At 33.6% G+C, this 24,155-nt stretch overlaps 2 protein-coding genes across 5 annotated transcripts in view; one reads left to right on the top strand and one right to left on the bottom strand.

The window, feature by feature from the left end:
• Positions 1-3,612: 3,612 nt before the first annotated feature.
• Positions 3,613-24,155, bottom strand: part of LOC134252757 (heat shock 70 kDa protein 12A-like) — a 32,093-nt gene continuing 11,550 nt past the window's right edge. The window contains exons 2-5 of one of the 2 annotated variants that reach the window (XM_062735268.1): positions 6,073-6,341; positions 5,347-5,565; positions 4,919-5,084; positions 3,613-4,745 (exon numbers count right to left, since the gene is read on the bottom strand). In XM_062735268.1, the coding sequence (XP_062591252.1) occupies positions 3,673-4,745; positions 4,919-5,084; positions 5,347-5,565; positions 6,073-6,234 (1,620 nt within the window). In that variant the 5' untranslated portion in view covers positions 6,235-6,341 and the 3' untranslated portion in view covers positions 3,613-3,672. Of the gene's footprint in view, positions 4,746-4,918; positions 5,085-5,346; positions 5,566-6,072; positions 6,694-24,155 lie in introns of those variants that run through there. The other variant, XM_062735267.1, reaches the window with a different exon arrangement.
• Positions 6,689-22,198, top strand: LOC134252756 (heat shock 70 kDa protein 12A-like). Of its 3 annotated transcripts, XM_062735266.1 has the most exons (6): positions 6,689-6,717; positions 6,871-6,938; positions 11,853-12,163; positions 12,360-12,626; positions 13,501-13,666; positions 21,086-22,198. In XM_062735266.1, the coding sequence occupies exons 2-6, from the start codon at positions 6,911-6,913 to the stop codon at positions 22,156-22,158; spliced, it is 1,845 nt and encodes a 614-aa protein (XP_062591250.1). In that variant the 5' UTR covers positions 6,689-6,717; positions 6,871-6,910; the 3' UTR covers positions 22,159-22,198. The 3 variants fall into 3 exon arrangements, with proteins under 3 accessions (XP_062591250.1, XP_062591249.1, XP_062591248.1); XM_062735265.1 differs by lacking the exon at positions 6,689-6,717 and having other exon boundaries at positions 6,810-6,938; XM_062735264.1 differs by lacking the exons at positions 6,689-6,717; positions 21,086-22,198 and adding an exon at positions 18,014-19,687 and having other exon boundaries at positions 6,810-6,938.

Genomic DNA, 24,155 nt, shown 5'->3' with positions numbered 1-24,155 from the left:
AAATAATTTTTTTTTAATTTTTTCATAGGTTTTTTCTGATATTAATATAAAACAAATCCAGCGAAGCTCGCTAAAATCATATTGTATGAATTAATTACCTAATACTTTTCTTTGAATCACTTTCACTCGATTGTTTAGTCTACAGATAAATGTGAACATGTGTATATTTGACGATCAATGCTAATCATCTTAATTGTTTACATCAGTATTTTTGTGAAATTTTCATGCAAAATACAAAGATATTTCCGAGTGACGATAATAGTATAAATGTATGAAATTTTGCATTAAAAATGAAACAATATTATTTTTATAATTTCGTTTTGAAGAAAAGGTATTGTTTTATGACTTTGATATTGAATTCTTCTCGTTATTATCTTCATATTCTTCATACAAAAAAGTTTTGCTAAAGTCATGAAATCAATGAAAATATTTTAATATATTATATGTTCATACATGTAATTAGAGACGTTCAGCTGCATTCAAACTTTCTTAATTGTGTCTTAAGGAGTAGAAAACTTGATAAATTTACAAGGGTGTTGGCAAAAGAAAAGAAAAGGCAGGTACGTATAATACTATTTTAGAGATTTGATAAACGCATAATTTACAACCAATGTATATTGCTTCATGCATTTAAAGTTTTTAAGCTGTTTCTTTGCTTGCGTGTTGTTAAAAGTCTCTGTTAAGAATTTTAAACTCACATGGAGAAGTCCCCACTTGCCGATGGAGAGCTGCAAATTTTGTCCTATTCTCGGCACTTACGGCCACTGAGCAGTGAGGGATCTTTTTGTGTGCCAGCACCTACTGTGACACGGGACTCCGGTTTATACGGTCTCGATCAAAGGACCACTTTCTGCGTCCCACGGTTGGATTCAAACCCGCGGCGTTCATGAATGTAGAGCAGACACTTATTCAATTAAGGACACTCTCTGCACCAGATCAAAATGTTTTTGTACATTGAGAAAAATATATTGTGAAGGATATGGAGATAACAAACAATATTCAATATCAAAGTCCATAAAACATACAAAATAGGAGCAGAGGAAACACGGACCTCCAAAAGATCGGAGGTGGGATCAGGTGCCATGGAGGAGAGAGCATCCCCTGCTGACCGGTCACACCCGCCGTGTGGTCCTTTTCATGATCGGTAAATAACGGAAAAAATCCGTCGTCAATTCGCATATGAATAATGGACTAGCAATTAGTATGAAAAACGTCATTCAATATTTGACTCAATGATAAATTGTATTTGCTGACAAGGTCATTTTATGGACAAAAGAACTTACGAAATGATGATTTTAAGCGAGACTGCTGATATTTTTGTTTCATCAACTTGTTTGTGAATAATTTTACTTCATTTTAGAAATTGTTCATATGTAGAACATGCACTTGCGTATCGAATCAACTGAGAAATATAAACGCAGTATGCAGGTGATGAAGGTATATTATTCATCTAGCCAATTTTCATGTTATTTTCATCAAATCAATACAAAAAGGTCAAGAAAATATTTTCCTTTCTTAGTTCACGGGAATCGGATACATCTTAGGAATGCTAAAGTTTTATTTGACAGATCAATGAAATTGCACTTTTCAAGTGCGCCCAAATTCCTTCCGAATATCAATCAAGGTGCTCTCTTTCTACTGAATTACTTCAAAAGGATGCGTATCATTACCGCTACATTTTCAAAATTGTCACGCATAAAGGGCTTCAGCTGTCGGCTTTATTACATTAAATGTCATTTCTTTGAAAAAAAAATCTAAAATTTATAGGAATAAATTTTGCTCATGAAATCTCCTAAAATTTTAAGTGTATATACTTTGCTAAAAGTTTAAAAGGTTCCAAATATGTGTATTAACTAATTTAAAGGTTGTTTGACAGATTTTAAGAAGATTTTTAAAAGGTTGGATATTTGACTTGTTCGTCCAGGCTTTTTGATATCATCAACAGCTACTTTTTCAATACAAATGGACCTCCTAAAATGACATACCTTGTCAATGGTCATTTGCAAAATTATTTTGTTAAAACACATTCTGATTGCACACGCAAGTACTCGTAAGTTGACATAATAAAGATGCTTAAGTTTCTGATTGACAAGATTTATGTGGTTTTTGGAGACCAGGCCTTCCCATAATCTATTGGAATTCCCATGGGTACCAATTGAGCTCCATTATCAGCAGACATATTTTTGTATTCATATGAAGCAGAATTTGTGCAAAATCCTATGCGTGAAAAGTGGAAATCACTTGCTGTGACCTTCAACTCAACATTTAGATATATCGATTGTCGTACTGTCTATTAACAATAGTTATTTCCATTCCTATGTCGATACGATATATCCTGGTGAACTTGAAACAAAAGATACCACAGAGTCTGACACATCTATTTGATAGTTGGATATTTTACTTGAAAAAGACGTTAATGGTAATCTAACAACAAAGCTATATGATAAACGTGATGACTTTTACTTTGCTATCGTCAACTTTGCTTACTTATTCAGCAATATACCTTCATCACCTGCATACAGAGTGTATATATCTCAGTTGATTCGATACGCAAGAGCATGTTCTACGTATGAATAATTTCTAAAACGAGGTAAATTATTGAAAATCAACAGTCTCGTTTGAAGTCATCATTTCGTAAACTGTATGGTCGATACAATGACCTTGTCAGCAAATACAATTTATCATTGAGACAAATGCTGACTGACGTTTTTCATACTTAATTATTGTTAGTCCATTATTTATACACTGAATTGACGATGGATTTCCCCGATCATGACAAGGAGCACATGGCAGGTGTGACCAGTCAGCAGGGGATGCTCACTCCTCCATGGCACCTGATTCCACCTCTGATGTTTCTGAGGTCCGTGTTTGCTCTGCTCCTATTTTGTATTGTTTTATGGACTTTGATATTGAATACTGTTCGTTATCTCCATATCACTCTGTAAGAATCAAGGGGAAACATTTACACATTTTATCCATAACTGTAAAAAGATATCCTATTCCACAGTAAGAAGGAATCTCATTTTATTAGAATCGCCCCGCGTACCGCAGTGGTTAGAGTGTATGTTGTAGAGTCGAGGAAAAAGGAGTTGATCATTACGTCACACGTTCGAATCCCACTGTGGGACATGGAGACCGATCCTTCGGAAGAGACCGTATAAACCGAGGTCAGGTGTCGCAGTCGGCGCTTGCACAAAAAAGATTCCTCACTGCTCAATGGCTGTAAGTGCCGAGTATATGACAAAATTTGCAGCTCTCCGCCTACAAGTGGTGGCGTCTCTATTTGAGTGAAAGACTGTCTAGGGGTACGTCACATAACTTACAAAGAGACAATTTACGAGACTGCCGAATTTCTTTTTTCCTCAACATGTTACTATTAAAATAACTTACCTTGTTTTAGAATTTTTCATATGCAGAAGATGCTCATTTCATTCCATTGTGTTGACAAAAGTAAATTAATGACAACACTGGCTTTATGAGAGCAATGAGAGCATTAAAAATAGTACTTCGAATAGAAGAAAAACTCAATCATTTTGTTAGATTGTGATTTCTTTATTATTTGAACCCTCTTGCTAAAGTAAAGTTTGAAATCTTTATTGTTAAGTTTTAATGTAAAGGTTATGGCGCTTAGATTGGCTTCAACATATATATAGTAGACTCCCAAACTGATAATTAGCTTAAAAAGTCAAGCCGAATAGTTTTAATTCCATCATTATCTTTCAAGCGAGCAATTATTTCTGTGCCAGCAAACTCTAGTTCAACATTACACTCGTAATGAGTAGGAAAACCATTTTTAGGAGGTTCTATTTCTATTGTCCCTGTCTCGAAACACCCTTCCTCAGTGACGTATTTCGGATTTTTCTTTTCAGATCGAAAAAGGATACATCGGATCGGCTTGAATCGCTTCTCTTTTCTGTCGTCATCTTTAAAATATTCCTCCAAATCATATGTACGAACTTCACCTAGTTTTATCATATCACCTGCATTATAGAGTGGTCTAAAGCATTGTTTACACCAGGTATCGCCTTCTTGTCTTACTTTCTTGCTCTCATCATCTTCTCCTACAATAAAGGGTCTCATGGTTTGGATTCCGTACGAATACCTACAAACACGCGCTTTTATCACATTGTTTTCGTGTCCATAGAGTACTGCACCGTTAAGAACGGAAACTGATGAATCAAGAGGAACATAGACAGGTATATTTTTAGCATATTTTCTGATTTCTGTAGTCATGGCAGCGGATTGGGCTATTCCTCCAACAGCTATTACACAGCTGATATCACCATGCTTTGCCAGAATCCGCTGCATTTCTGCTAAGACGTTCTTAGCAATAGGTAAAACGAAATTTTCCAATAAGAACGAGGAAGATAAGAACAGCTTTCCCCGTTTTTTAACCTGAACATCGGGAAAAATGTCAAGACTTTTGAAGTGTTCTTCGAGATTGCAATCCCATGCCTTTTCTGCAAGTTTTTTAAGAGACGGTGGAATTTGTAAACATAACGGTTTGTTTTCGTTTGGGTCAATAGGGCGTTTCTTTTGTTCAAAGTCTCTAAGTAATTGCATATAATCAGATCTGTTGTTTGCTTTGAAAGTCTTCATATTCTCTTCTCCAAATATTTCACTCATCCAATTGCCAAATCGTTCATTTATGGCGGTTCCTCCGAAGGGTCCCCCGCTAGCTTGTTCCACAATGTGAATCTCTTTGTCACTCTTTATTTCCATCACGCTGATATCAGTTGTACCCCCTGAAAGATGACAGAATATTTCTACAGGTGTTTGATTTAACAGCGTAGGAAAAACTAGGAATTTTCCCTTAAGTAAAAAAGAGTTGTGATCTTTTCAAGAAAACTTTATTATTTCGCATAGGCAGGCAATGAATTTAGAGGCAATAGAAAGAAAAAGTTAGTATTTCTCATACCTCCCATATCAAACACCAATATTTTTCGTTCCGTAAGGGTAGTCTTCCTGTCCGTTTCCGGACTATCTGTTGCATCATTTATGATCTGCAGTTTCTGTAATCGACAATAAAGAGCTGCTGCTTCCGGTTCATACACAAATATCATATCATCAGCCTTTATCCCCGCCTTCAAATTAACAAAATTAATTCAATATCAACTTGTTACACGATCTCTGTTACCCTCAGTCTGTGTAAATGTGTGTGTACGAGAGATCTAGAGAGAGAGAGAGAGAGAGAGAGAGAGAGAGAGAGAGAGAGAGGCTTTTAAACAACCAACATCGTCTATATGAGGTATGAATTGAAAAGAAAGAATGATTGCCATTTAAAATTCACAATATGTTCATAAGACTGTATTCGTCAGCCATATATAGCTTTCAAACTTTTACTACCTGTTCTGCAGCTTCCCTTGTGAACTGCTTAGCGGCGTCTGACCATATGGCAGGCACTGTCAGCACCCATAAAATATCCTGATCCCGAACTAGTATCCCCCTCATATTTAGTCGTCGGTAGAGATCGTCCTTTAGACAGCGAATGAGCATACTGAGAATTGTCAATCCTTGCACTGGCTTTCCACATTCATCCTCAATTTTGTCTGATCGGGACACTTTCTATTTAAGAAAAATTCCCCTATATTGCGTCATGTACAGAGATCACACTTCAATATCGTAAACTGGCGCGAATAATTAAAAAAATGGACACAAGCGATGAGTTTTGAATATAACACGCATATTTCTGAAAATTTGTTTTCCTGCCTGCATTTTTGTGAATATCAGATGTTTTTTTAAAGAGGAGGTACAAAACACGGCTAGACCCCTGGAAATTCCGGGGGTGGAATCAGGTACCTAGAAAAAGTAAGCATCCCATGGTGACCAGTCACATCCGCCACATTCGGTATGAAACAATTAAGTCTGCTAAAATGCGATTCATTATAATAATGACCATAGAAATTACGAAATTCCGACTTTAAACAACTTATCAGTGAGTAGCATGCTTCGCTTCAAAAATTGATAGGACTCAGAGCGAGCTTGTGAAAAGTGAATATATTGGTAATTTTACATCTAAAAACAGTTTTCAATTTTTAAATTAAAACTAGTTATAATAATTGTCAATCTTACCTCTTTATACAGTAGCCTCATTTTGATTTTTGTAAAGAAGTACCAGTCCTGGTGTTCATCATTCTCTACCAGACTTGCGTACTCTTCTTCTGCTTTATAACCAAAGGAATGGAAGGTCTTGTCTGGATTCAGGAGGACTGATGACGGGGCCTTTGGTGACATTGTCTGGGCACCCTCTCCGGTCCAGTGGTTGATTTCGATTTTTAATGGATCCACTCGATAATCACTCCGAAAAGAAAAAGCATAGCCACTGTATGCAGTTCCAAAATCTAAAGCGACGACTAGAAGTTTACCATCAAGCGAACTTGATCCCCCTGCCATGTTTCAACGGCAATTTGTCAACAGTTTGATGTTTTTTTTCCCAATAGTTTGATGTTTTTCCAAAACAAAATTCCAAATTCAAAAATTAGAATATTCATAAATGTAAACTACATGACAGATCTGCATAGCCATCTGGATTATTTTGGCGTAATTTCAAAGTACGGACCTTGTTTTTAAAATTCCTTGCATTATTTTTTTGTGTAAGATACATCAAAAGATCAATATCGATCCCTCCAGTAGTGTTTATGTACAGACAGGATATAAACTTGTTTACCTTGATTTCTACATTTAAATTTTCTTCTTAAAATTCAGTGGAAGAGATTGGTATAGTTGTTTCTTTTCATTTTAAAATATTTGTATTTAAAATTATTCGAACTTGTGAGCATTTTTCCGGTTATATGAAATTTTTTTATTAAATGGTATATTTTAAATTCAATTTTGGACTTTGGAATAATGTTTGTCTATGTTCTTTTTTAGCCAGTCTGCAAAATATATAGTATTGTTTTTGTCCAGAGTAATGGCTGGAAAAGGAAATCCGAAGAAAGGTGAGTTACTTAGATTAATTTAAAAAAAAAAGACTTTTATTTTTGAAAACTATACCAATACAATCTCTAAATTTTATAATTCCCAAACAAATTTACATATGTATGATTTCACTTTATGGATATTTTTCACAATTTGCACTTGGAAATAAGAATATAAAGTTTTACCTGAAAGTTTTGGGGTCCGTGTTTGCTCTTCTCCTATTTTTTTGTTTTGTTTTATGGACTAACAATATTGTACAGTGTTTTAAATAATTCTATTCTGTTTTTACGTTCTTGTATTTCGTTTTAGACATAATGCATATGCTGTAAATCATGTATTTACCTGATCCCACCTCTGATGTTTTGGAGGTCCGTGTTTGCTCTGCTCCTATTTTGTATTGATTTATGGAATTTCAATCTTGAATACTGTTCGTTATCTCAATCTGTTTCATTATAAAATGATTCACAAAGATTCTGTTCATTTTTGAAAATTAATCTACGCTTTAGGATAGTAAGTTCATACAAACTATGATTATTTAAAAACAAGAAATACTTGTACCACAAAAGTTCCGTGTTCCACATAGATATTTTAAACAGATATCTAAAAAGATGATTTAATCACGCCATTTAATTTCGTAATGTTTAATGGGCTTATGAGCTTGAATACTATCCGTGATATCCACATAACTGATTTAACTATGTTTCTAGATTTTGTAGAGAACAATTATTTAAGAAGCATATGGTAGATACGAAGTAAGAAGAAAACGATTTAAACGCGCGATTCTACGCACATTAGTTGATTGATATCTACGTTATACTTGTTACACAATTATCGAGCGATTAGAACCATTTTTGCACCTATCCGAGAGACAAGGGCTAGTTTTCACACAATGATATTTAGCTATACTTATTTTAAAAGACCATTGGATTGCGCAGCATAGCTGTTTGGCGTGGTAGTACTAAACCGTCATTAACGCCATTAACGTAAATTATTTTCCGCACTACGGACTTTGGCATGTCAAACCATCGGGGCTTGGTGCAGACCATTAGACTTTGGCGTGGCGTGGAGTCATGTCATAACGCGAAACTTTCGCGTTATATCGCGAAAAAACGCGTAAGTTTTGCGTTGTAACGCGAAACTTTCGCGATATAACGTGAAACTTTCGCGAATAAACACGTAACTTTCGCGTTATAACGCGAAAGTTTTGCAGTTTAACCAAGGCATTTGCATAACTCTTAACTTTCTTTTGATTTTGTGATCAAGTTTATTTATTACAATGATAAGCAAAAGGCTATTTTGATCTTGGACTATCACAAGCTACAATTTTAAGTTTTCTTACCATTGAATCCATCTTTACCGTAACAATTTGTCTTTCTCAACGCTGTTCAAACAATTCAAAGTCTTTGCAAGTTTTCCAAAAGTTAAACTTCAAGGTTATTAATTTCGGGGAAAATCACCCCTTTTCGGCGATTTTTATGCAATCTCTAGAGAATTTGAAATAATTTTATTTTATAAAGATTAAGATCTCAGAAGATTGTCAAAATGAGGTAAATTTGTCAATTGTGTCATTTGTGAAAATTGGATAGCTGATTTTCATTTGTCTCCATTGGATTCACTGTGGAAATACGATATCGTATTTTGAGGATGATCCACACTGTCATTCCAATACTTACGAAAACATTGACAATTAATTCAAAATGTAAAAACTCTGCTGAATACCTTAATAGTTTTTTTTTATTCATGACTATTCCACGAACTTCTCTACAACCCCTCGGATACTAGTATATAAATATTGGAGAAAATTTAGAGACCCCTCCTCCTCGAAAAATTTGTAATTAACAATATCCAATTATATTTGTTATCTAAACAACATCATATGGCCCGTTAAGCTTATGAAATGATACATTGTTCATTCAAATTTAAGTTATGTTTCTACAGTCTATTGTCCAAAATGATTGATTGCTTAGTTTACTAGTGGTACAGTTGTAGTAAATGTTACTGATTAAAACAGCTTGAAAAAAGTGTCAAGTGGAGATTTTCCTTTAAATAATCAGTTTACAGAACTTAACAATTAAAAAAAAAAACATGTACAAGAAAGTAAAAATTCATTTTATTAATTCAATGGTAAGGTTTAAAAAAAAATATTCTGATGACTAATTTATCTATTCTCGCATCATTTCTCCTGAACATCTTCTGAGGAAATGATATTCTATAAATAAGTTCCTGGGAGTTCCCGTCTGTGTTCATGTTCTTATCTGTCAATCAAGATCAAGGTTCCTGAGTAACATTACCATATGCATATTATTTCGCGAAATAACGCAAAAGTTTCGCGTTATTACGCGAAAGTTACGCGTTTATTCGAAAAATTTAATTTTTTTTACCTATGAAAATGAGCATATTGGGCATTTGTAATTAAGAAATAAGCTACAATGTTAAAAAGTTCTCTGGGAAATGAACTTAGTTGGTCACGTGACCTTTTAAACATTGTTTTATTAGAGTCCTCTTCAAGTAAAATATCCAGATATGAAACAGATGTACCAGACTCTGTGGTATCTTTTATCTCACCAGTATATATCGTATCGACAATAGAATTGATATATTCCCGTTGTTAATTGACAAGACGTCGTCTATACATTATCTAAATGTCGAGTTGAAGGCCACAGCAAGTGTTTTCTTCTTTTCACCCACAAGATTTTGCTCAATATCTGCTTCATATGGATACAAAAATAGGTCTAATAATAACGGGGCGCAATTAGTACCCACGGGAATTCCAATAGATTCCAAAGATTCACTTTATTTTGAAACGGGATGGGAACCGCTTAGTTGTAGAAGACAAGAAGCTAGATTAAAAACAATGTTCAAACTTCATAATAATTTAGTGCCAGAATACTTAATGGACATCCTTCCAAATATGCGCTGTAACACATCTATCTACTCGACAAGAAATTCTCAAAATTATGATATTCCAAAGTGTCGATTACAAACTTATAAGTCTACGTTTATTCCCACTGTAGTTAACGAATGGAACTCCATTCCACTTGAAACTCGAAATTTACAGTCAATGTCGAAATTCAAATCTAAAATTAGTAATAAAAAAACTAAATCTGCCCCACCTTCTTACTTTGATTACGGTAACAGAAGACTTAATGTTCTTCAAACCAGAACGACATAATTGTGTATTAAATAACGACCTTTATAGATGCAATTTAATATCAAGTCCCTTGTGCACGTGCGGTAAAGTTGAGGACACATATCATTATTTTTTCGTATGTCCAAAGTATGCGAACGCCAGGAATGAATTTTTACATAATTTTTTACAATTTGATACAATCCACATAGTAGATACACATGTTTTATTATGGGGGGTTGAATCACTGAGTACTGCAGAGAATGAACATTTCTTTTCTTTAGTTCAAACATTTATTAAGCATTCTGGTAGATTTCCTTGTTAATTACTGTACCAATATTGATATATGAATTTATTCAACTTTTATATATTCATACATATATGCAAAATGCATCATTTTTACTTTGCAAATTCTATACTTTATATAGCATGTTTAACTGTGACAATATAAATGTGTAATTTACATGTATAGGGAGGGGGCGTTATAAGTATTCAGTACTTGTGCTCAATCCCTTTGTAATTATATTACAATAAAATATGTTCAAATCAATAGATTGCTGGATGACCTGGTCTCGAAAAATCACATAGATATTGTCAATCAGAAACTCATGCATCTTTTTATGTCAAATTCAGAGTACTTGTGTGTGCAATCAGAATGTTTTTTTAATAAAATAATTTTTCAAATAACCAATGACAATGTAAGTAAATTTACGAGGTCCATTTTTATTGAAAAAGCTGCTGTCAATGATATCAAAAAGCCTACCTTTTATTTATGGTGGGGAAATGGTTATGTATGCAGTTGAAAAGATGTGAGCTTTTAAGCTGTTGTTTTGGGTAAAATCTTGTGATTTCAAATTCTCCAAAAGTTCTTTAGAAATGATTTTTAGACAAAATTCATTTGTCAAAATTCATGAATATTTGAATTAAATTTTAACAAAGTTAAAACAAAATTCAACATCATTTCAAATACAGTAGTTGAAATAAAAATTGAATTGCGTGTTAAATATTAAAGGCTTTTGTGCAAATCACTTGTGCATGTAATTTTATTGTTTAATTTTTATGATTGATTAATGCCAGCACCTATTGCGACACGGGATCTCAGTTTATACGGTCTCATCTGAAGGACCGGTCTCCACGTCCAAAAGTGGGATTCGAACCCGCGACGTAAGGATTGACTCCTGCCGCTCTAACCACTGTTAATTGTTATGAAGTCAATTTATAACGTACGCTTTCTGATATGCTTATACAACATTGTAATTGTTATCTAACTAAATCATTTTCAAATGTTAATCCTCATGATAACATTCTAGAGAACTTAATTACAATGACCAAAAGATGTACATGTTCTATAAACTTATGATGTATGAAGGATATGGAGATAACGAACAGTACTCAATATCAAAGTCCATAAAACAATACAAAACAGGATCAGAGCAAACACAGACCTCCAAAACATCAGAACTGGGATAAGGGGCAATGAGCAATATGTTGTGTTGTATATTCAAAATCTTGTGATGTACATCACAAGACTTTGAACATGCAACATACGAGAGATTATCGAATATACATCACAAGATTTTGAATAAACATCACAAGATTTTCGAATATACATCACAAGATATTGCACATACATCACAAGATATTGCACATACATCACAAGATATTGCACATACATCATAAGATTTAGCATAAACATCACAAGATTTTGAATATACATCACATGATTATCGAATAAAGCAACGTTTTACACGCCATACATGTGCACAAATTTAATTCTAATTCTATTTTATTTTACGTATGATGAAAGGTGGGGAACAAAAACGAGAAAAGCTACTTGTAGCAGCAATTGACTTTGGCTCGACGTATTCAGGGTATGCATTCTCGTTTAGAGACGATTTTCAAACAAATCCTTTGAAAATTTATACGAACAATTGGTCGTCTGAACAGTCTGGCGGAATCTCATATAAGGCGCCTACCACAGTTCTACTTAAACCGGACCAAACTTTCCACAGCTTTGGATACGAAGCAGAAGACAAATACGCAGAATTGACTGAGGCAGAGGATCACGAGGGGTGGTATTATTTCAGTCGCTTCAAGATGAAACTCATGAATGCTCTGGTAAAAAAGTTGACACTTTAACATTACGACATTGCGAAGGTCATGCCTTTTTTGTTACTCATTTTTTTTGGATATACAATTTTGAATTCACTAAACTATAGTTCATTAAATATGCAAACTCATTTCTTTTAGAATCATTATGCTTATTTCCATTAGAAAATAATCAACCTGTTCAACGTGGTTGTTGTCATTTTAGGATATTTCTAAAGATCAGACGGGAAGTGATCATCTATTTACAGAATTAAGGAGGGATATGGAAATAGAAGATATAGATGGTAAAAAGATGCCATACATGACAATAATAGCTCACGCCATTCGTTATTTGAAGGAACATCTACTCAAACAACTTAACGAGAAGAACTTGCTGGGGGCACTAACAGCAGACGGCATTTTCTGGGTTATCACAGTTCCCGCCATTTGGACAGATTCTGCTAAACAGTTCACAAGAGAAGCTGCTATAGAGGTTAACAAAAAACGAGTTTTTTAAATATTTTTTATATAAGATCGATTATCAAAAGAAGGAAACTATTTAGTATAATAGATAAATGTTTTCAGAAAAAATTAAAAGAGCTCGGTTCACTTTATGCATAAAATGGTCCTGTAGATATACCGATTGATTTATTAACACTTAATGTTCCATTTGAAAAAATAAAATAAAATAGAGACTTGGTGCGTTCATTTCCTATTAAAAATTTTCTCCTAAAAGTCCAGGTCTTAGAGAACTGGCTTTATGAAATTGCAATGTTCTTGAATTTTAAGGTAAATAGGTATATTTGAGTACTTTCGATGAAGAAAAATAATATGAGCGCACTCACTGATCTAAAATATATATAATAAAACATGTCTTTTAATCCTCAGAAACAGTTCTATTATTTACTAGTTGCATATTTTAGATCAGAGGTTGTGCTCTATATTTAATATAGAAAATAACTTTAAAAATTAACCGCTTTTGTAGACATCTTCAAAATATGAGGAAAGTGACGCATTTCGTGACGTCAATGCATTGACTATCCAAAAAATTACGTCATTTTTGGTAAATACGCAATCAGTCACCAAAGATCTAAGTGATATTTTATGTATTTTTAACTAAAACTAAGCAGTTTCAGTTTTTCAGAAATTCAAAGGCAAAAGTGAATCTTGTTCTTTGTTTAGGTTACAAAATAATTTTTAAAAATCCATAGAACTAAGTGTAATGAAAAAATTCAAAACAAAACACAAAAGTAAGAAAAGAAAACCACCAGCAAATGTCGTTTAATATTGTTAGAGAATGGTCAAGCATAAATTTTAACAGAGTCCAACACAGATTTGAAATACTCTTTCATATGAATATTGCACAGGCTGGTATCTATGACGACCAGTTAATGTTGGCCTATGAACCGGAAGCTGCCGCCTTGTACTGTCGTCTGCTTCCTATTGATAAGTTCGAGAGTGGAGGAGAACACCAAGAACTGGTCCTAAGAACTTTTGAACGAGGGAAAAAATTCATGGTCATCGATCTTGGTGGTATGTTGCAATTCGTTTCAACCTATGATACATAGTTTTATATAATGCTATTCATGTTCTATAAATGCACGCAGATTGTGTATATTTCTTCTGATCAAGTAACAGATGATGCTTTTTGGCTGAAAAAAGTTCTTTTTTCAATAATGTAGCAGGAATTTTAGTATTATAAGTTATCAATTCCTTCAGAAACCGAAAAGTTTTTTTTTTAAATATCGGATGACCTCTGTGATTCAATATCGATACAAGATATGGAGATAACGAACAGTACTCAATATCAAAGTCCATGAAACAATACAAAATAGAAGCAGAGCAAACATGGATTTCCAAAAATTCAAAGGTGCGATCAGGTGCCATGGAGGAGTGAGCATTCCCTGCCGACCGGTCACACCCGCCGTGTGCTCCTTGTCATGATCGGGAAATAACGGAAAAATCCGTCGCCAATTTAGTGTATAAATAATGGACTGATAATTAGTATAAAAAACGTCACCCAGCATTTGACTTATTGATAAATTGTATTTACTGACAAGGTCATTGTGTCGACTATAGAACTCAAAAAATCATGAATTTAAACGAGACTGCTGATATTCATTAACTTGTTTGTCAATAATTTACCTCGTTTTAGACATTGTCTTGCGTATCGAATAAACTGAGATACATAAACTCCGTATGCAATTGATAAAGGTATATTGCTGCATAAAGAACGGGAAGTTGACGATAGAAAAGTTAAAGTCATCAGGTTTATCATATAGCTTGGTTGTTAGATAAACATTAACGTCTTTTTCTAGAAAATTATCCAAGTATGAAACAGATGTGTCAGACTCTGTGGTTTATCTCAAGCACACCAGGATATATTGTATTGACATAGGAATTGAAATCGCCATTGTAAATTGACAATATTTCGTCGATATATCTAAATGTCGAGTTGAAGGCAACAGCAAATATTTTCTTCTTTTCGTGCATAAGATTTTGCACAAATTCTGCTTCATATGAAAAATAGGTATGCTAGTAACGGAGCGCAATTGGTACCCATGGGATTTCCATGAGATTGTCGGAAGACCTGGTCTCCAAACACCACATAGATATTGTCAATCAGAAACTCAAGCATTTTTTTTTATGTCAGCGAACTGCAGAGTACTTGTGTGTGCAATCAGAATGTGTTTTAACAAAATAATTTTGCAAATGGCCAATGTCAAGGTAAGTAAATTTACGAGGTCCATTTTTATTGAAAAAGCAGCTGTCAATCCTTTTTAAGAAAATCTGCACTTTAATATTTGGTGGGGAATGTTTGTGTATAAAGTTGAAAATTTAATAGATCAGGCTTTTGCGCAAATCACTGGTATACACGTACTTACGTTTAATTGTTATGAAGTCAATTTAAAACGTAGCTTTCTGATATGCTTATAAAACATTGTAATTGTTATAAAACTAAATCATTTTCAAATGTTAATCCACATGATAAAATTTTGAAGAACATAATTTTTCTATTATCTATATACAAAGAACAAAATTACACGAGAACTTCCGTATTCCAAATTATGATAAATTACATTCACGTGCAGCCGACCCTCCAAATGTTTATTACATTTCTTTTTTCGGCATACTCTAAAACCTGGCCTGGCCCCTTTGGCCTGGCCTGGCATCTAAGTTGGCCTGGCCTCTATTTTGGCCTCTAATTTGGCTTCAAACCAAATTTTGGCCTGGCCTCAAAAGTTGGCCTGGCCTCAGATTTGGCCTCTGTAAAAATTTTTGGCCTCAATTTTGGCCTCACTCAAAAAAATTTTCTTTTTCTGAATTTGATTGATTTTATTGATTTTTTGTTGGTTTCATTTTTTTCACAGATTAAGCAGGTGATTAATATATTTCTGTTGATATGTAAATGTGAACATTAAAATAATTATACACTACTACCAATCTGATTTATTTTTATTGATTTTCTATTGATCTGTTGCAATTCTGAAGACTATAACACAGAGCATATAATTTTACTTTCAAAAAGACACTCTCTTAATGATTTATTAAATGTGCCTTTATTTTTTTAAATTTCCATGGTAGGAATGATAATTTTTACAGAGTAAAAAACATTTACAAAATCAGGGAGAGGGCTAAAATAGGCTGCGCCTGCTGCTCAATCCTATTCATGATAACACCAGTGAATAAAATATTGTTTAAATAAAAAAATATTTAGAAACATCACAATTAAATTATGAAGACAACAAAGAAATGCAGATGAGTAGTAATTAACTAAGAACTAAAAAGAATCTTAAATTTGCCGTTTTAAGTATTACTTGTTTAATACAAGTTTTTTTTAACTGTCTTTATTTAGAATTAAAAAAATCTGTTTGATGATGTTGACTACTTTTACAAATGATAGAAAAAGAGTCAATACTATGATATGCAAGTAATTGACCACATTTTATATGATAAGGTTCTAATGGTGAATAGGATGCAATTGTTTTACAGCACAAATGTTAATAATCTATCATCAAACTCAACTTTTGTTTTGATAATTGTAGGTAGTGAAAGTTGTAGCAGGAAATTCTTTATAAATCATGGGTGGCTTAACAGCCTATGCACATATACATGTCATTACTGATTAACTTCAACCTTTAAACTCCCTGTCAAGAACCGTGCTGCAGAATTTTTTGTCATTTGATATCCAATTACAGTGTTACGGCACACCAGGAACAGAAAGTTATAAATTATCTGATAATGTTAATTTTTTTTAAATACCAATTGTTCTTAGATTAAAGTGAACACGAATTTTTAACAGAGTAATCAAATAAGTGTAATATAAATATTTTGGTATCTGTCTTGGTATATTTATTTGAAAAAAAAAATCTTAGGTGCCTGTATTCATATATCACACAGATGATGCAGGCATAACAGTAACACAACACTCCACAGTGTGTGAAAGATGATGATTCATCTACTTAACAAGTGGGAATTTTTCAAAGCTATTAATGACATTTGACATGAATTATTACTAGAGATTTTTTTCAATGTTCACAATTTGGAAAACACAAAATAAACTCTGATTAATCTAATTGATTTTTCTAAATAATTATAAGCAAGAGTATCGGTAGCGTGTCTGTATGAAATACCTGTAAATAATAAAATGAAATAACTGTACACTGATCAATTGATAATCAATAAAATAATCCTTATTGGTGGTAGTACATGATTATTTTTAATGTTCACATTTACATATCAACAAAAATATATTAATCACCTGCTTAATCTGTGAAAAAAATGAAACCAATAAAAAATCAATAAAATCAATCAAATACTGAAAATGAAAATATTTTTGAGTGAGGCCAAAATTGAGGCCAAAAATTTTTACAGAGGCCAAATCTGAGGCCAGGCCAACTTTTGAGGCCAGGCCAAAATTTGGTTTGAAGCCAAATTAGAGGCCAAAATAGAGGCCAGGCCAACTTAGAGGCCAGGCCAGGCCAAAGGGGCCAGGCCAGGTTTTAGAGTATGCCTCTATTTTCCACCAAAGATCGAGATATCAAAAATTCTTAATTACTTGCAATACAAGTGGGGTTTTTTTTTTATCCCTCTTCTGATGGTGCATGTCAACAAATGTGAACAATCAAGAAAGATGGCAAGGCTTGTTTATAAAGTTTCTTAACATTTAATTATTGAACCTTACAGTTAAACAATTACTGTTTGTCCTTTGTATATGTTTAACGTCCCTCTCGGTGAAGAGCTGCCGGTGGAGAGCTGCAAATTTTGTCCTATACTCGGCACTCAGGGCCATTGAGCAGGGATGACTGCTTGTCCTTTCGGTCAACATATAAACCGAGGTCCCGTGTTGCAGTAGGTGCTGGCACGAAAAAGATCCCACCCTGCTCAATGGCCCTGAGGGCCGAGTATAGGACAAAATTTACAGCTCTCCATCGGCAAGTGGTGGCGTCTCCAAATGATTGAAAAATTCTCGAGAGGGACGTTAAACAATATACAATCAATCCTTTCGGTCAATACAATGTTTTCCTTAGAACTACAATTTACATCTGACCGTTCACTTTTCGGGTAGCTTCATCAGCTTTCTGAATGCATTCTAGAGAAAGAGATGGAAATGTCGCTTTATTTTTGTGTAGGCGCACAATAAAGTTTACTTTGATCGTAATTTTTAGTCCTGTTTTGGTGACACATTCTGTATTTGAACAGAATCGAATACTTCCATGGACATATAAGTTTATATTTTTTTTTTCGAACAGACATTAAGTTCATATCAAATTGAATGTATTAAGTATATAGAATTTTTATCACCGTGCTACTTGTATATTGTGTTTACGTCATTCTCGCTGGAATTGTAAACAGGTGCATCTTAGAGTTTTGTTTCAGGAGGAACTGTGGATATAACGGCTCAGGAAACAACACAAAATGGCGAGATGAAGTCAATATCTGAGGTGTGTGGTGGTCCATGGGGAGGAACCAGAGTTGATGAAGAATTCCTCCAATTCCTGATTAAGCTTGTGGGAGCAGAGGTTCTTAATGAATTTAAAGAGGATTGCCGGTCCGATTATCTGGATCTAATGCGCACGTTAGAAGTAAAGAAAAGAAATGTTGATTCTCATTCAAATCACCCGGTTCAAATAAGAACGCCACCATCTTTATTTCAAATTCTTGAAGAAAAAACAGAATGCAATATTTTTGAAATTGTTAAACAGTCTCCATATGAGAGCTCAGTGACCTGTTCAACCGATAAAATGAAGATTGATATCAGTTTCTTCCGAGATTTTTTCAAAAAATCCCTCAATGACATAATAACTCACCTTCAAGACATTTTACAGAGGCCAAGCTGCGAAGGTCTGCTTGGTATGGTGGTAGTCGGTGGTTATGCTGAAAGTCCTCTGTTAATTGATAAACTAAAGAAATCGTTTCCAGGAAAACGTATCATTGTTCCCATGGAGGCTGGACTTTCTGTCGCTAAAGGAGCCGTTCTCTATGGCCACAATCCTGACGTTATTTGTTCACGAGTTTGTCGCTATACCTATGGGGATGAGATTTGTAAGCCCTTCATCGAAAAAGAACATCCGTTAAGTAATCTGACTGCTTTTAACAATGAAAAATATTGCAAATTTATTTTTCAAAAGTTCTTTGAAAAGGGTGAAAAAGTATCCCTCGGTGAGAAACGAACTTTCACAGAAAACTATGACTTCCGGGATAAAGGAAGAAAATATCAGCGAGATGAACCGCTAAGAATAAAAGTATACATCTCCAAAAGAGAAAACCCTGTCTTTACTTATGATGTTGGATGTCGAGTTTTAGGAGAAATAATCGTAGAATGCGCAAATAAAAAATGGCCTGCAGAGTTCACTTGTACAATAGAAATGGAGATCGCAGGAACAGAAATACAAGTGTCGGCAAAAATGAGTACTGGCGAGAAAGCAACCGCCAAGTTTGACTTTTTGTGATTTGTTAGAAAAATGTTTATATCCATAATTTAACATAAAGTTGTAACAGCAATTCACTTATCGCACATGTAGAAGCTATGTGAAATGCCTTCATTTGTTCATTATTTTTCATAACAGTAATTTCTTCCCTGGAATGAAATGTGATTGAAAGAAAGTGTTTGATGAAAATGTTTTCGAGAGCTCTATGATTCTGTGCACTGAACTATTGAGATTATATGGTATTATAATTATTTTCTTGTTGTTTTTGAAGTCCAGTATTTGTTCTGTTGTAAAACCCACCTAATGGTTTAATGAAGATACCTTTCAAATTAACAGCAACAACACTAAAAAAGATACCTTTACAATGAAATTTAAGGAGATAACGAACGGTATTCGAGCTCAAATGTCCATTCAACATTACAAAATAGAGCGGAGAAAGCACAGACTTCTAAAACATCAGAAATGGGATCAGTGATCATGAAGAAATAAGCATTTCCTGTCGACTGGTAACACATGATTTTTCTTTCGAAAATCAGCAATATTTGCATTTAGCATCATTGATATGGCGATTTGGTATTTACGAGTGAACTTGAAATAAAAGACACAACAAAGTCTAAACATCTGATTCATATTTAGATATTTACTGACTATCGACGATATGCGCCAACTAACAACAAAAATTGACAAACGAGATATTACCCATGTTGCGCAGTGGTATACAGTGACTGTGCTTGAGTCGCGAAGTAAGGTGTTAATTCATAAGTTGTGGATTCGAATCCACTGCGGAGCTGTAGAGACCAGTTTTTCTGATGAGACTGTATAAAGTGAGGTCTGATGATGCAGTAGGTGATGGTACGAAAAGATCCCTAACTGTTCAATGGTCCTACAGCCCTCATAGGCAAGCGATGGCGTTTCCATGGGCGTGAAAAATTCTTGAGAGGGCGTTAAACAACATATAAACAATAAAACAAACACAAACGAGATGACTTTAACTTTCTTTATTCCTCTAGTAATATTCCTCCATCACCCGCAATTCTTCCAACGTTATCTATTCTAAAAGGCAGCTCCGAGTACGATCAACTCCAAAAACAAGAAATTCTATAGCCGTTATGATGATCTTGTTAGCAAATATAACCTTTCATTTGAACTTCTTTAGACTGACTAGTCTAGCAAGTGTAAGAATTTTGTTTTTGAGCTGAATTTGATCACCGCCTACCTGATCAATACATAGGATCAGAGGCATGTCTGACCGGTAAACAGGGGATGTTTACTTCACCTGCATGTTGCACCTGATCCTACCTAATCAAGGTTCCAAGGGGTCCGTTCATTTGTATGCTCTGTTCACATGATTGCATTGATAATAGATTGTTAAAATCGATCATTGTTCGTTATATATGCCTTTGTACATAGTATTAAAAAATACGAAGAACTTAGAATCAAAGTTTGATAGAAATTGTATCCAGCAGTGTTAATACTGGTGATAAAACAATACCCTATCACACACCTTAGGATAAGACCGAATAAACCGAGGTCCCACAAATAAAATCGATCCCAATTTCAAAGTAACAAAAAACATGAAGGTTATTGAAAAAAATAACATCAGTAATGTTTAGACGAATACTTTAAGTTTAATACTGAAAATTATTCTTTAATATCTGATGTAAAGTAAGTTACAAAAATATTTATTTGAATATAAAAATTGTTGTCTGAAAGATTTGAGAATCTTGTTAATTCCTAGAAAATGACAGGGGTGTGTTGAAGTGAAGGAACAATTCTAGCTAGAGTTAGTGAAGCAAATGTAGAAAAAAATAATAATGATTTTCTATTTTAATTTACAACATTACTTGTATTATGGCATTTAGCAAATATGTGCTATGATGTGAATTTATTAAGGTTAGATTAAAACAGATTAATAGCAAAAAAATTACCGGTATTAATAATCATTAATAATTATTTTTCAAATGTGAACTTTGTACTTATGCAGTAAATCGTAAAACCGTAGTTTCTTTGCTTTTCACAGGTGGGACGGTAGATATTGCGGTCCAAGAAACAACAGAGGATGGAAAAATGAAAACCATTTACAAGGTTTGTGGTGGAGACTGGGGAGGGACTAATGTAGACGAACGCTTCCTCCATTTTATCAGTGACTTACTAGGACCCGAAGTTATAGAAACCCTGAAAAACGAATGCAGGTCGGAGTATTTAGAGTTCTTACGGACATTTGAGTTTAAAAAAAGAACAATGGATGTTGATTCTTCCTCGAGAGTTCTCCTTAAGGTTCCTGTGGGTTTTATGGATGTTCTTTTGGAAAATTATGGCACTACATTACAAGACAAAATTAAAACTTCGCAACATAAAGGTGCTGTATCTTTAGTCGGAGACAAGCTTATCATTGAGTATTCCTTATTTAAGTCATTTTTTCAGAACTCAGTCGATGATATAATTTCTCACATTAGAGGTATTTTTGATGCCAAATGCTACAGAAATTTAACAGGCGTAGTAATGGTCGGAGGATTTGCTGATAGTACCATTGTCAACTTTGCTATCAAAAAAGCTTTCCCTGAAATGAAGTTTATTATTCCTCTTGATGCAGGATTGGCCGTTGTCAAAGGTGCAGTTCTCTATGGCCACGACCCAGATGTGATTTGTTCTCGAATATGTCGATATACGTATGGGGAAGATATTTGCATACCTTTCGACGAATTCAAACATTCAGAAAAAAAATCAACTCGTATTGAAGAAAAAAAGTATTGTGCTGATATTTTCCGAAAATTCTTTACCGTAGGACAAGTAGTCTCACTTGGTGAAGCGAAGGAAATGAGTAGCAAACAGTCATTTGTTGATGAACATAGGAAGCACGGTCGCTTCGAACCCATTTCTATATCTGTGTATGTATCCGATAAAGAGTCCCCTATGTATATAGATGATGAGGGTTGTCTTCTGCTTGGTAAAATTGAGGTTAAATGCAATGGTGATATATGGCCTGAGAGGGTTTACATCGAAACGAAAATGGAAATTGCAGGAACTGAAATAAAGGTTACCTCCAAAATGCACACCGGGGAAGAAGTCACCGCAACATTTGATTTCCTTTAAACTGTTTGAAATGAATTTACCTAGACAGAAAGATATCTACAGTCTCGTTCTATTTTGTAAATCGCGTTGATTTGAAAAAAAAACAACATATTGTGTATTTTCCTTATAACTATCCTAACTCAAAACAACAAAAAAAGTATGATAAGGCCTCAAGGCCATTACTGTACACGTATTTGAATATTATACAATTTTGCAATTTTTAAAGTTGCATTACTCAAATATTTGACTTCAGTCTCTTTAGAGTCTGTATAGTCCCAAGGCTAAGTGTTTGTACATCGACAGAAAAAAGCTTGTATTGACTTCTTAAACAACTTTTTGAAAATCCAGATATTTTGAAATTATACTTTTGAAAAATAAAATTATAAAATGGAGGTCGTTTAAATACCGGTCCCTAGCACAGGCACTTGTTTCTGTTATAATTTCTTTTTTACCCATAGTATCATTATCACACAAGGTATCCCACTCCGAAATTCATGGAGTACTCCCCTCAGAATCTCACTCATTTACACTTTCAGAGGAAATGTACTCGCTATTTGTTAATACCGAGGTCTTCTTCGATAATTTATCTACAAGACCATAAATGACATGCTTGTCTTTTTTTTTCTTTTATCTCCGTATAAAACAGCGTCAAAGTATTGAGTTCCAACTCACTAGCCGTAGGAATTCAGTTCTCTGTTGATCTTACTGGTTTCTGACTTGATGAAATATTCAATGTACATTTGCTTATATATCTTTTATACAATTTGATGTAAGATACCTAAAAAGAACATATTTTTCTTATATGCTATAAATTTCGTCACAATTGTACAACTTTTGATATTATTATAATGATATTTTCGTTTGAATCTAGCAGGGGCTATATTTCAAATACAAAGTAATTGAAGACGGAAAATGTTGTTGCGTATGAAAAAACCATCTCTCTCTCTCTCTTCTCAAAATTATTTTAGAATAATGAATTTAGCTATATTTATTTTTTCACCATCAAAGACTTGAAGATTTTTTCGAATGTCAGTTTAATTAATAATGATGGACTAAAATTTTAAAATATATCAAATGCATATGGTTTTCAAAACAAACTACAATTACGTTAGCTTTTTAAAATAAAACTGTTGAGAGTTTTATTATTCTAAAATGTTGGCCATTCTCATTGAATACTTTTTAGCACAGATTTATAAAAAAAATTAAGTTTTATAAAACTTCATAACATAATCATCATCAAGAGCCAAAAATCCGTAGAAAGTCTTTAAATTCTCTCATGTATTAATTTCTTTCCCGTAAAATGTCTCCAAAATTATACATTTATCGATAAATGTTTAAGAAAAAATTGTTCATTGTAAGTTAGGATGTAAACGATCAAAACTTTTTGTTTTTGAATAATTTTGTATCTCTATATGACTTCTTCACTATATGTAAAAATAAGAAAAATTAAGAAATATAATTAATATATCCTAAAATATAAGAGAAATGGAGTCAAATAACATCATCTTATATTTCCTATATGTTATTTATGTTTTCATGCAAAAAGAAAAATACATGTATTTAATCTTTTGAAATAGAAGAAGGTATTGTATAATGTGATGCAGTCATTTTTTATTCTTAATGTCTAGGGAAAAGGTAATGATTTTGACCTGACCTTGCCTCTATATAAAACGGTCAAAACTAATGTAACTGATACCATCACCTAGTGATGTTGTCTTCTTAATTCTGTGAAAACTACATTGATTTTTAAATACAATAAATACATTTTCGTATGAGGAGAATCCTACCTGAAAGACATTGTTGATATTATAATTTACAACTACCTAAAATAAAAGATTTGATTAAACAATGGAAGCGACGAATCCTTAGTTTAATAGCATAACTGTTGTTTACACTCTTATTATGCCTTCATTTAATCATTTATTAATTATTTGGCATTGGTTGATTTGCAAAATGATATTTTTGAATTTATATGTTAGTCCAAATCTGATAAGATTAAGCGATCCCTTGTCACGTAA

This window comes from Saccostrea cucullata, unplaced genomic scaffold, assembly GCF_032062105.1.
Source record: "Saccostrea cucullata isolate Sc308-1 unplaced genomic scaffold, CSIRO_AGI_Scuc_v1 ctg101, whole genome shotgun sequence".
NCBI classification, from domain to species: Eukaryota; Metazoa; Mollusca; class Bivalvia; order Ostreida; family Ostreidae; genus Saccostrea; species Saccostrea cuccullata.
The sequence above is the reverse complement of the archived record's forward strand: the minus strand, read 5'-3'. Positions and strand labels throughout refer to the sequence as shown.